A 13,939-nucleotide genomic window follows, 5' to 3' on the forward strand; every position below is an offset into this window, starting at 1 on the left:
ATTATACAAATAAATTATATCAACTACAACCGATATGTAAATTTCTGTAAACATAAATTTCCCGACACAAAACAGAGAAGACAAAGTTCTAACTTACTTGACTTACCTTCTTATTGAAATCACTGCTTACTTCCAAACTATTCCTAAACACTATTTCCTTGTAAGATTCACTCAAAACTTAACTAAGTCAGTGAAAAGATTGTCATTGACCTCCGTTAGCTTTGTAGTATAACTCTATGCAAAACCCATTCCCTTCTTTCTGCCTTTACTGTCAAAGCTTTGCCGAATGCAGCATCCTCACCCAGAACACTGCTCCCACCCTTTTATCATCTCTGTTCTTCCTACACTTCCAAAGATAAACTAAAATTTTTCCAGTAATTTTTGTCTTACATTATCTCGCTGTCTCAGGTTTCTGGCCAGATCACTTTCCTTTTAATCCTTGAGCTATCTTCTGATTTGTACTACATCACAATCACAGTCTTAATTCTCACCTTCAAGACACACATGACTCCTCGCATGCTGTACGGGCTATCAGTTCCACATACCTCTCATTTCCCTGGTTTCTAAGTACAGAAACCTCATGCCTCTTTTATCCTTCCCTATGCAGCAAGAATACTGACCATATTCCCTGAGCAACTCAGCCTGACATTTCTCTTCCCTAAGTTTCCTCTTCAAGACAAACTATTTTCACTGCATCACTGCATCAGCCTTAAGGTTCCTTAAAAGTATTTATATAACATTGGGGTTTACATTTCATAAAGGGAACTGTAAGACATGTATACAAAGAATCTGAGGACCGCTTGCAAGTGCAACACTGGTCCTTCCAAGACTCATTCCCACACTTTTCCTAGTCACCCCCCTCAGTGATATGTCCAAATTTGGGCTCATTGCATCAAACTTTGAAAGTACTAATGGATCGCTCCTTGCAAATAGAAATCTGCATCCTGAGATCCTGCACAGCAAACTCCTTGTAACTGGTATTTACATTCCTATAAAGTATCATGCATATTTTCAGCGAAGAACAGCAGAACAGTAAATAACAATAGCAGATTTGTTTTCTACAACTACAATACAACTGCAATGCCTATTTCCCAGCTCAACCGCAGGGAAAACCAATCAACAGATTCTAGTCCTTAGAGGATCACTTTTCTTGTTTTATTTAGAACAGTTTCACTCCCTTCCCTGAACCATCCTCACCATTAATAAGGAGCAAGGCATGTTTCTTGTTCTAGGGCAGATTTCAGCCATCTGTTATGAGAAATTCAGTACTGCATTACCATACGATCTTTGATATTAAAGTGTTTGTATTCTTGTACCTGTTGGGACTCCAGGGTATGGTGGGAGTCATGCTGACATCTGGAAACAAAATACTGTTGTCCTTAATCCTGTCCAAGGCATAATGCATTTCACAGAGGGGTAAGCGATTTAACTGAAACTGAAGTTCAACCTGCAGTACAAAATAAATGCATAAATGAAGACGTGAACTAAAAATTATTGATTTAGAAAACACTCATTAGACTTTGCTGCGTATGATACATTTTTATCTTCCTGCAAACTACTGACTCTCAGAAGAAAACAGCAAACATCATTCAATCAATTTGCAATAAAATTAACTTGCTCCTTTTTTTTGTTTGTTTTGAAGCAAAGATAAATACCACATTTTCTCTAATGTAATTTTGTTGTTTGACTTTTAAGATTAGGTTCCACTGTATTTTCAGAAAAAAATTAAAGGGAAAACATTCTTGGAATTATTTTCTGAATACAAAAAATACTCCTGGAAAATATTACTGTCCTAAAACATTGTTTTTACAAATATATAAGCTTCCATCCCTTATTGTAACAACAACCTCGAATAAGTGACAGGCCAGAAATTTTTACGGGTCAACAGATGACATAAATCAGATGTGTGACCAGCAGAGATAAATCTCAAACATTATTTATTTCTAGTCAAACATTCTGGAATAATATAACATCATTTATGTTCAATTATTAGGACTCTCCAAAAGTTAATTTCTAACAATTAGTTGCTTATCAATACATACATTTCTTTGTTCTATTACTTGGGGTTTAATGCTAGTAAATAGAAGATAATGCCATCAAAATTCTGGTACAAAGCCAGAAACAAAATGCAGAGCACATTAACATCCCTGATTAAATTCAGACCTGAACAATGGATAGTGAAATTAGTTTATACATACATTTACTAAAAGAGCAAAGAGAAAAATACATTCTAAATTTGAACAGGAGATAAAAGCAGCTCCTGGGGAAACAATTCATAAAAACAGTTTACTCAGATTATCATTTACACATATTTAAATTTGCAATTATTAATCTCTCCAAAAACAAATGAATCTGATCAGAGCGTTGCGCCAAAGAACTACATGTTAACAACTAACACAGAAGCCTTTATACAAGATTTGACACAGATTTGCACTAATATAAAACAGCATAAAACCACCCAAAGCTGCTGAAGAACTTCAAGTGACTGACACACATTTTTAGGTTTTTTCCAAAGCATTGCTATCTATCACTAAATATTTACGTAATTACTGTGCTACGGCTCTAATGAGCATTTGTGATTAAGTAAGAGTAAATAAGTACCTTTGAGATTTACAATGAACTGTGAGCATGCTTACAAACAGGCAGACAAATCACTGCAACCTGTCTGGGAAAGTACCCCTCATTTACCTGGAAAGCATACCAGTAATATTTAAAATTTCTATGGTCATCTTTACTGATACCTTTACAACCACCTTACAGAAGCTGGTTCTGTACTACCAATGAACAGATGAGAAAAATAAAAACAGAGTAAAGACGAGCTGAAGCTGGTACATCAGCACCATCACACTGCTGAAGAGATGGGGCAAAGCTGCGGTCATCCCAGAGAAACGCCACAGAGGTGACACAGTCATTCCAAATGCACCCCCGTGCCCAAAGCAAAAATCTGGTCTCAGATCCACTCATTTTCTCCTCTAGCACTCACCGATTCTCTATTAGTCAGTCTGTTATTACTTAATAATACTTTAATCTCATTATAATTATTGCTACCGACCAGAAAGTTCAACAAACACAAAGCAATACTAGAATATATTTTTGTAATTATCTTTTCTGACAATTTATATGAAGACTTTAAAAAGTCCTTGTCAGCTAAAATAAGTTTTCCTTATATACTACAAACAAAAAAACAATTTGTTGTATTAAAGATCCCTGTGGTTATCAAAACAAGACAGCAAACTTGGGGAAAAAAAAGGAAAAAAAAATTAGTTAGAAAAGCAGACAATCACTTCTCTAAACACGACAGGCCTCATTCAAAGCCATATAAACTTCTCTCATGAACCTTCTCCTATGGAGGAAAATTCCTCCTATGGAGGAATAATTTAGCCTTCTAGATTTAACTACTTGTTGGACCTGACACTCCTTTATCTGCCCACAAAGTCACTTCCTACCATAGGGATCACACCTGTAAAAACCCTCTTGCAGTAATATTTACTACTTGAAGATCATCTCCTTCAAAAGGATTCGCAAAACACAGCTTTTAGCATTTTCTTTTTTCTAAATATTACACTGTTCATATTATTAGGTAGCATGTGAAATCAACACTAGCTTTGCTGTAAATAAACAATGTTTGCGTGTATCAGTGCAGAATGTAGCCATTAACTTTCATTCTCTGGCAGATACGAGGATCTTAAATATTCATCTTGGCTATCACATTTTACAGCAAGATGTATAACCATAACTCTGAAGAAAAGGGCAGTAACAAATCTGCACAACGTTAAGCACAGAGTTCACTACAGTGATTGTAACTGCTAGGACAACTTTTTTTAAACAGGACACATTTAATAATTTTTTTCCCCCACTGTTCCACCATGTAGTTTATGCCTATCCACTACCTTAGTAAACACCCTGGTCTTGAAAAGCAGTGTGGTTCAGCACTTGCCAAGAACGACAGCGCCAGCTCGTCCTGCCCAAGGGGCACCTCGAGCTGCCTTCCAAAGCTCTCTCCTACCCACCTCTAGCCAGTGCCAACTGGTCTGCCCAACAACGTCCCGCAGGTGTTTGGAAAAGACTTCCACACAAATGGCAATGGTCCCAACCTCACAGTTTGATCTATACAGGAAAAATATCTTTCCTCAGACAGATGCAAGGCTAACAAAAGACCACCCAATATAACAATGATAATTTAAATGCAGAAAAATTGTGATGCTCATCTGAGCGACGCTTTAATAGCCCCTTCTGGGAGTCCAAGCAAGGTGCCTAGCATTAAATACCTCTTATTATTTACCTGCATTCACCACTTTCTTTAACAGCTTGTGATTTGTTTTGTTTTTAATCCAGTTTGGATTTAATCAAATATTATATTTGCTGTTGCAGAGTACTGAATGAGGCCATCTGTGAAGGAGAGGCATGTAACCTGCTTTAATATATATTCCGTAATACAAAAACAGTGGGAAAGGAAGCAATCCATTGCCAGTTTCACAGAAGAGGACACAGAACAGAGTAACCACTCCAAAAATAACACAGTCGCATGTTAGATTGGCCACCAAAAAGAGCAGCAGCCAAGGGGGTTTAAAGCACCAGTTCACTCCATCCCACCTTCATGAATGGTGCCCTTGATAAAAGCAGAATTGTGTATTTATTACAGTTAAGCCAGGACAACAGGCAAACAAGTGATCAGGAAGTTTCCAAGATGAATTACTAGAAGAGGAAAGGAAGCAGACCGCTTAATTTATCCAAAACCTACAGAAATAAAAGCAATTTTGTCAATGTTTAAGAATCACATAGGGAATACTAACTCCACTGACGACAACAGCAATATTTCCAGCATCTTTAATAAAAACACTATACATCCAAATTACAATATCCTCAGTTCTAACCTGAGGATCCCTTTCCAAATTTCCAGTTAATACTTAATCAGAAAAAAATTGCCCCACAATTAGAATGCATTAAAATATAGGTAGCACTTTAAGGATTTGACCACCAGTCAAATATGTATGTAGTACTGTATATGTATGAAGTACTAAACAATTTTACAAATAACTTTAGGACTCAATTTTTAATTCAGAATAGATTTGCTGCCTCAGGCGAAGTTTTATAAGACACTCGAAGAAAAATAAGCCAGTTAGTGAAGGCCCAGCTCATTTTGCATTCCAATGGAGTTTCTTATAGAATCAATTAGTAAGTTTAATTATTGTTTTAAGAAAACAAACACAAAGCCAAGAGCCCAGAACAACATAAGTTTTCCCAGACCAATTATCTATGTTAAATTAAGACATTAGGATTCTTGCATATGTTTCCCCAAAACAAAATGAATGGGAGGAGATAATAATTTGGTTAAAATGCATTCACTTCAAGCAATTCCAGTGACCTTAATTTGAGGTTATTTCTGTTTGGTAACAAGATCAAGCACAAGGTCTACAGCAGACACATACTGGAGATGGGTGAGGAGAAGACAAAGAGCTTTGTCTTCCCTTACATGCATTTACATCTAATGCACTATCTTGTCGGCAAACTACACAATATTAAAAAAAAAAAAATCCTCACCCATTTCATGTTAACTGCAAAGCAAACAAAAGCCTGATCTTACTGCCAACACAATTTTCTCTAGCAAAAGTGTTATAACTCCTCATTTTGTGACTGAAAGCCTCCAAGACAGGTAAATATCTGTCTTGGATAAGTGTCAGCAGAGTGAGAGCCATGGAGGCAAATATCCTCATTCTGAAACACTGTGTATATATATTATAAAAAGTATTTATTCACCTTCCTCATGCCTCCATCTATCAACCCTCATCATCTTCATCAAGGAAATACTGTAAATTGAAGACTTTTCCACTGAAGGACAATATTCCTTTTGTTCTGATACGGGCGCAGAAAGCGGCACAAGGCCCATTCATAACCTCAACACCTTATTAAAAATTAATCTCACCTCAGGGCTAGGAACAAATAGTGGAATCCACATTGACACAAACAAAAAGAATGAAAAGATACAAAAAGAATGAGAAGATACAAAATAAAGAGTCCAAGATGCAAGTTATCCAAGACCGAGTTCTAGCTGGCTATGTCAAGAGCAGCAGAGATTTTTTTTTTTTCTTTTTCGGAGAAAAAACACAAGAATAGAAAACCCCCTCCTTTGACTTCATAAGGAAAAGGTTCCTGAGGTCTCTGGTGAGTATGGCTATGATGGACAGAACAACAGAAGCCACATCAGAGAGACTAAGCTGGAGAAAAGTCCAGGCAGCAGGAGTAAGCAATATATTCAGTGGTTTTAGAATGAGAGGGGAGAGGATAGGTAGGTCTGGTGGAAGAAAGCCCATGAACTACCCACAAACACCTACCTGCAGGAAAATAAAAATAAGACAAAGCTTTCCTTTACAAGTCCATAGAGAGAGGGCTTTGTATTTGAACCAGAGACATAAAAACAATGTCCAAAACAACTTACAAATCACACTCTCAAAACTATGAGATATACAAGCAAAAATCTGCAAGCAATGTCTTATCATCTCAGAAGAATTTTGCCAGAAATGAAATTCATTAAAATGTATTTTTTACTCTGTAACAGTTCTAAAATATTAATTTATTTTCCAAATAAGACGACTCATACATACACACGCACACACACATAGATTTCACCTATCTGAAATTCTCATCTGCATTCTGCTTTCTGTGTTTGATGATGAATAATAAAATTCCTTTTCATACCTTCAAGCAATTATTTTGGGTGGAGCCAAAACAGACACAACGCAAACAGTTCCCATAACAAAACCACTTCCACTCAGACTTACCTGCATTTCACAATCTGCCCGAAGATTAAGTTCTTCGCAGCATTCCCTGGATACCCTCAAGAAGATATAATCCTTTGTTTTCTCCTCAATAGCTGCTTCATAAACCTTCTCTTTGGTTCCTTGGGTCTGTGCTGACTTCTCTTTAGTGACAGGCAATAAATAAACAGCATTGACTTTGGTCATCACCAGCCGTCCAGCCAAAGTGTCTTCCGAAAGCGTTTCAGTGAGCTTAAAGCGGCCAAAAAGTTGTCCGTTTTGGGCATACTTTGCACCTCCAGAAACACCAGTGAGCATGAAGCTTGCTACAATCTGCAATTGCACTTTTATGTTGAACCTAAGTAAGAAAGCATCAAGTCAGTGCAGAAAAACGCTCTCAGATTCAGAAGTTTCATGCATTCAGACTGAAGATTCACTGCTTTACATTCTGAATGTGTAACTTTTAAACATAAACAAGTATAGCCAAACTGGCCCTTCATAAGTACCTAGCTGTGGAACGTTTATACATTTTCCTTTTAATTATAGCCCATAAAACAGATATTCAAAAGAATCAAGATCTATGAAGCTTAAAAAAGGAACCCGCACAAAAAAGAATCAAATACTAGATTTTCTGAGACCAAAATAAGTTTAGGGTGAATTAGAGTTGCTGTGCATGTCCCAAAGCAGTAAAAATTCCTATTTGAATAGTTTGTAAGCTTATGTTAGGTATTCAAGGAGAGACATGCAGGCAAAGAACAAAGCGAGATTTCTATTTATTTCATCTATCTCTTCCAGGCTGCACACCAAAGATGGCAATCTACGTCTTAAAAGGTAAATGGTATTATAAACATAATTCAGAGGGATTGATTAAAATGCCTTGAAAAAAATCAGAATGTAGGCATTAAAATGAGATAATTTTATCTGAAATGAAGGAACGGCATCACAGGCTCAGCCATATAAAACATCTATCCACAGAATTCCTATTAGCAGCAAGTTCCTCCTGTAATCAGAGATGTAACAAATTCATTCTTTGTAGTTACCATTTTCTAGAAGTCACATGCATAACACATTAAAGTGACTTATTAGCACACTTTATTGACTTCTCACCAATACATAGTAATCTCCTCCTAGAGTGTTTGGGTTTTTTTAAACAGATTGCTTCAACCTGGTTTTAAAAAGAACAAAAGGGGGGAAAAAAAGTCTGTCACACTAACAATATTCAGTTCTCTTCTCATCAGCAACTTTCTCCTGAATTTGCAACAAATTACAGGGGAAAAAAAAAAGCATAAACCAAAGGTTATCATAAATGAAATAATATTTCTTGGAGAAAACCTCACTTTCTTATAATACTTTTCATACTCATACTATTTTTATTTGATCTGTTCTTTTTATAATTTCTATTTTAAGCTAATAAACTGGTAATTTATCATTTAAGCCCTGTAGTGTCAATAATCATAAGCCCATAACAATAAAATCCAACATTTTAGCTCACATGGTAATTAAACATCTACCGAGCCAATCAAATATATTTTTTTCATAACTGGCAAATCATGAGTCTTACACAAAAATTGCAAGTTTGCCCCCTTGTGGTAATGGTTGCTTCTTTACGTAATATAGGCATTAAGTCAGATTCAAATTTCACACTCCTCCACTCTCAAAAAGCAAGAGATGTCTTCTTACTGAACACGGATTTGTTCAGTTCATCAGTAACCACAAAGGTTACTGCACAAGCTACAGTTAAAGCAATCACTCAAAAGCATGTACTTCAGGGAGCACACTAGAATTAAGTGTAATCCTTCCTTCCCATTTCCACACGTGCTAAAAAAAACGAAAACAAAAAACAAGCTTTCTTCTATACAACTGCTGCACTATTCCAAAGCAGCTGTCAGCAAGTTAGCAACATCTAAAGCAGCTCATATCTCATTCAGGTGATTGTTAAAATACTACATAAAACATTTAACACAGTAACCAAGAGCTCAGCATTGTTACTAAGATACAATCACATGCTATTGTGAATTTATTTTGTTAAAACATTCCTAAAGTTGAATCCTTATGCTACTGAATATGCATCAGCTCATTCTCAAATTCGGACTTGTAAAAATGTGCTGGAAGACAGTATTACTGCCATTCTGAGACAAGGCACAAGTTAGTGTCTTTATAAATGACTAAACTGAATCTGCTGTGCTAAAGGGAATCTAAAGTTTACAGATTATCAAGCTATTTCTATTGAGTAAGCTGACACCTTCTGGCAAACCATTAAACTACAAAATCCTCTAAGGATTAGATTTAAAAAAATCAGAAGTTGCTTCTTTCATCCATTCCTCACCCTTGCTTTGCAGGTTTATACAAATCGAACAAACAAAAACTTACACTTCCTCCTAAGCACTGCAAAATCCCCTCTAATTGCAGTGTTAATGAAACCAGCTACAGAAAAGCCTGTTATTGATATTTCAAATCACAGGAATTAAAGAAAGACTTCATAAATCGTTAATTCATCCAGTACCAATGCAAACAATAAATTCCCAAAAGGCAAATAAACCCATTCTGAACAAAGCCCCATATAACGATTTCTTAAAAGTACGTTCAGCTCATTTCCTCTTACATTTATACATGCAGAGTTCAGACACGGTGTGCAGTGTGACGCCTACCTATGTATTGATAAATGTGAGACATAGTAATGACAAAAGCAAATTTATTTTCCATCAAAACCAGTATTTTAAGCTTTCACAGCCCCAAGGATAAATGTGCTCTGTAACTCTGGTAGCAGACAGCGTACTGCATGGAAGGAGCTATATGTCACCACACACATTCTTTGATGTCCGTACAAGAAAATACACAGCAAGACCTAGCCACTCTAACAATTATATGCTGTTTTTCTTCTGAATGTGCAAGAGAGAAAGGAGGAGTTTTAAAACCATCAACAGATTGTATGTAGGGCAAAACTTTCCAAAACCAAACTGGTATCTAGATCAGAACATCGTTTGGCTTTTCCTCACAGAGTATGTTTACATTTGGAAATTAAGACAGCAGTGGCTCCTTTATTCTAACCTTTATTACTCTATTTTGTGATGTACTCATGTGGAGTAATTTTTATAAATGCCTCTTGAAATATCAGAATAAACATGATTGAGAAGTAAAGCTCCCTGAGACTATCCAGAATGCACTCCCTTATAACTGAGTTCAAGACTTTTTTAAAGCCACTGCAACCTTCATCCACTACTTTTCAGTAGTTCCACTCAGGTGATCCCACGTAAAGTCTGAAACAGTGTTTTCCTAGAAAGTGAGAAATCATCAACATTCTTAAAACCCAACAATTCATTCCAATCTGAACTGCAGACACTCGTGTTATTCCAGTCTTGTCATAAGAGACCATGTTGACAACCCTACTACTTTTAAGATACGCATACACAAACCCATTAGAGAGTAGCAGCTCAACAACATTTTCACTCATGGCACCACTTCAGAGGTATTACAACCCACTTGCATTTGTATTTCTGGGCCCATTTCTAGGCTTGCAACCCTGACACTTCACTAGAGAACACCAAGTGTGTGATCTTAGCCACAGAGGATCAGGAAAGTGTGCTAGTTTGAGCCGTGGTGCAATAAAGTGGGTCAGCTACAAGATCAAAAGAATATTTGTCATCAACATTATCAAAACAGAAGATTCCAAGAACATTATTAAAACTTACTTTTATTAATCTACTAGACAGAAAAAGAAGAGCAATAACTTATCGCTGCACCAAATTGTCCAAAGGGGAAGCATTACACACAGGATACACTCATTATTCTTTTATTTCTACAGGCATGCTGCTCTTTGGTTTCCTATGAGGCATGAGAGTGTAATTCTCAATGTGAAAATTCACTCAGTAAAAATATTGTTTACTTTTATATCATATTTCATAATGTTTACTTTAAACACACTTTTGTTTTAAAAAGCCTTAAAAAAACTCAACCTGATTATAAATATGTATGATGGAGAATATTTCTGTATGCTGAAAACAGTGTTTAAGCATGTTTCCTCCGTATTTTAGATTCCAGCTCAAGAGCAGAGCGCAGCAGCGATGAAAGATTTGAAGAAAAATAGTTCAAATATACTGCCCTTCATCTGAGATACAAAAAAGAAACGGAACCATTTTTCTGCTTTAAAAGCATTAGAAAAACAACTACTCATAGTATTTGCTTCCTAAATTCTAGAGGGGTGATTCAGCTGAACCTCTGTAGCTCCAGAGTGGTATGTCTTAAAAAGACATTTCTGATTTGGAACTTAAGTAATTGATAGAACTAAATTTGCTACCAAATTAGGTTAAAGGGAAGTTATACCTTTTTGACTTTCCATTCTGAGTAGTGCGACACTTTAAAACTCTTTCGCACCACATGAGTGAAGGCAAAATTTTTAACCGCAAATATCAAACTACAAAAAAAAGGCCCCATGAGAGTCTATACATGGGAAGCTCACATCTTTTTCCTAACTCTGTATTTGTTCATGCAGCTAATCCAGTTGGGTAATATGTACATAATACCCAAAGATATTACAGAACAAAACAAACAAAAAATGTATAGTGTATGCCTTTTATTCACAAGCTGGTTTTCAGCCTATTTAGAGAATAAATATAATAAAGTCAGCTGCCACATCATCGTAAGATCAGAGTTTGATCCACCTACAATTCAACCTTTTTCTTAAAAAAAAAGAAAAAAGAAAAAAAACTATTTTACACTCCCTCAAGGCCTTTTATACAAAGATTTCATATATTACTTTGCTACAACCTACTTTCACCAAGAAACAAAAATATGATTCCTATTATTATCTTTTTTGTATAGAGCCAAAAAACTATACAAAAATAATTATTATGCAGACATTAACAAAACATTGTACAATAGCGTTTAGTGCCTCCAACCGTAAGCATAGACTGATACATACAATGTGTTTTAAATGAGTTATCAGTCAATTACATTGTTAAGTGCTAGTGACCTTTATCAAAAGTTACTATTTCCAGACTCATAGTCAACATCATTTCCAAGAAACAGGAAGACTTAGTATCTTAAACAATCATGTAGGTTTAATGAAAAAAGTTGCCATCCTCATTTTAATAGGACAGCAAGAAATATCTAAGAAGTATTTTTACAAAGGTATCACTTACTTGCTAACTTCCTTATACTGTGCTATTTCCTCTATGTAAAGGAGGTCATGTAGCCGTGACTGATAGTTGGTCTTGGTCAATGATTTGTCCAGGACAGATTGTGTAAATAGCTGGTCAGCAGATAGAGGGATTTGGTATCTGGTAAGAAGGCTCTTCTCCAATTCAGTAGTTTCATTAGGCTCAAATTCTACAATAGTCTTAGAAGTAGAGTCCCAACGCTTAGCTGTGGTTAGTAGCTGTTGCCGTGCATGCATCAGGTATTCAAGATCTGGATGTAGATACATCATAGCAAAAGGAAGTAAGTTCAAACTCGGTATGTGTATTGCTTTTATTAAAAACAAACAAAACAAAAAACCACACTGCTAAAAATAACCCCATCAGAGATAATGAACTAAATGTAGGTGAGAGTCCCCTCTGCCTACGACAGCTTTAGTAAGTTCACTGGTAGTAATTACCATCCCTACTTTTCAGGTGTACATAGAGAGCAAGCAGGCTCTCAAACAATATTAGAAAATAAAATATTTTATAGATAGCAAATAGAATTAACACAGACAAACAAGGAAAGCACTTTTATTTTAATAACTGCAAGCAACTTTGAAGGACTTGGCATCGCAATACGCTTTCAAAGCCTACCTGCAACATCATCTCATTTCAAAAATATAAAGTAGTGAAGAACCTTACAATATATACTATAAAATTTAGAAGGTAATAAAAACAAGTTCATAAACTAGCTGGTAAGAAATCATTAAATTTGCAACATTGTGAAAGCCTTTAAAAAAAATTCTACAGTACCATACTATGTGCATTCTGCAGAGAGTTGCATTATATAGCTAAAGTTAGTTTGCTAGGCAAAACTTTGGAAATGTAACCTAACATGATATAAAGTTAGAAAATTAAAAGGAAATTAATTTTTCAGTATACTCTGATTTCAGGGACCACATAGCTTAAATGAGAAACAGAAGACCAAGCACTGTCTACAGCCACCTAAAATATATCCATTACCACCACAAAAACACCATGACAACAGTGCATCATTTAACAGAACTGCAGTTACATTGCAGAGCTGAAAATATTTGGCATTTATAGTGAAGCTATGATATCTTAATGTATTATCTCTGAGTAAGATTTAAGATAGGTATCCAGGATATCACACCAATGCTGAAAAATCTGCAAAAAAAAGATATTTTCAAATTCAAATTAAATACTTAAGATCATCTTGACTGTCTTTATTCTAAATAGAAGGAAAACAGCTTTTTAGCAAAAGAAATCCCAGTTCAGTTCAACTATGACTACAGGAACATAGCTTATCTCACTCACTAATCTTGTTAAGTATGTGTTCACTGAGAAGTCAAATTTAAATATCTACCTCAAGCCTGAACCATATTAGTATGGTTATATGGCAAGAAAAAGTCCATGTTTGTGTGGTTTCTGTGTTTGAAATCATCTCATCATAAATGAAGCTTTCTCTGGTACTAACCACACCTCAGATCACAAAAGCTCAGTAATTGTGCTGGGATCGAGTCCTTGTGTGCTAGAAAGACAGCCATTTAATTCCCAGCACTAGAGAGGCTTGCACTGGAAGCCTGACATAAACAGTTCCTGGCACAGATTGCGCATATGATGACTCTTTCTTAAAGAGCATTTTGTACATTCTCAGTGCACAGAAAACCTCTCCTAGTTCTCTTTTTCCACAGCAAATAAAGATTTCAAAATGCATAATGGATGCTCCTCCGTTAAAATATTGTGATGTTGACCTTTCTTTCCTGCCTAGATATCCAGACAGGGCGCTGAAATACATGCAAATGTAGAGACCTTGAGCAGCTTTGTTTGAAAAGCACTTCCATGAGATCCCAATCCATATATACCAAAAGTAAAAGAAACAATGGAATCGGACAGACATCCGACATAGTTATCCCTTTCACTTAGAGACCTCGGGCAGCTTTCTGTTTGAAAAGCGCTTCCATGAGATCCCAATCCATGGGATCCCATATATACCAAAAGTAAAAGAAACAACAGAATCGGACAGACATCCGACATAGTTATCCC

The 13,939-nt window shown here is 35.9% G+C and overlaps 1 protein-coding gene across 1 annotated transcript in view; it reads right to left on the reverse strand.

Moving 5' to 3' along the window:
• HELZ (helicase with zinc finger) overlaps positions 1–13,939 on the reverse strand; it is a 73,277-nt gene that overhangs the window by 43,164 nt on the left and 16,174 nt on the right. Inside the window, exons 10-12 of the mRNA XM_009323671.1 lie at positions 11,894–12,161; positions 6,780–7,113; positions 1,317–1,447 (exon numbers count right to left, since the gene is read on the reverse strand). Coding sequence (XP_009321946.1) covers positions 1,317–1,447; positions 6,780–7,113; positions 11,894–12,161 — 733 coding nt within the window. The remainder of the gene's footprint in view (positions 1–1,316; positions 1,448–6,779; positions 7,114–11,893; positions 12,162–13,939) is intronic.

This window comes from Pygoscelis adeliae, unplaced genomic scaffold (genome assembly GCF_000699105.1).
Source record: "Pygoscelis adeliae isolate BGI_AS28 unplaced genomic scaffold, ASM69910v1 Scaffold75, whole genome shotgun sequence".
Classification (NCBI taxonomy): Eukaryota; Metazoa; Chordata; class Aves; order Sphenisciformes; family Spheniscidae; genus Pygoscelis; species Pygoscelis adeliae.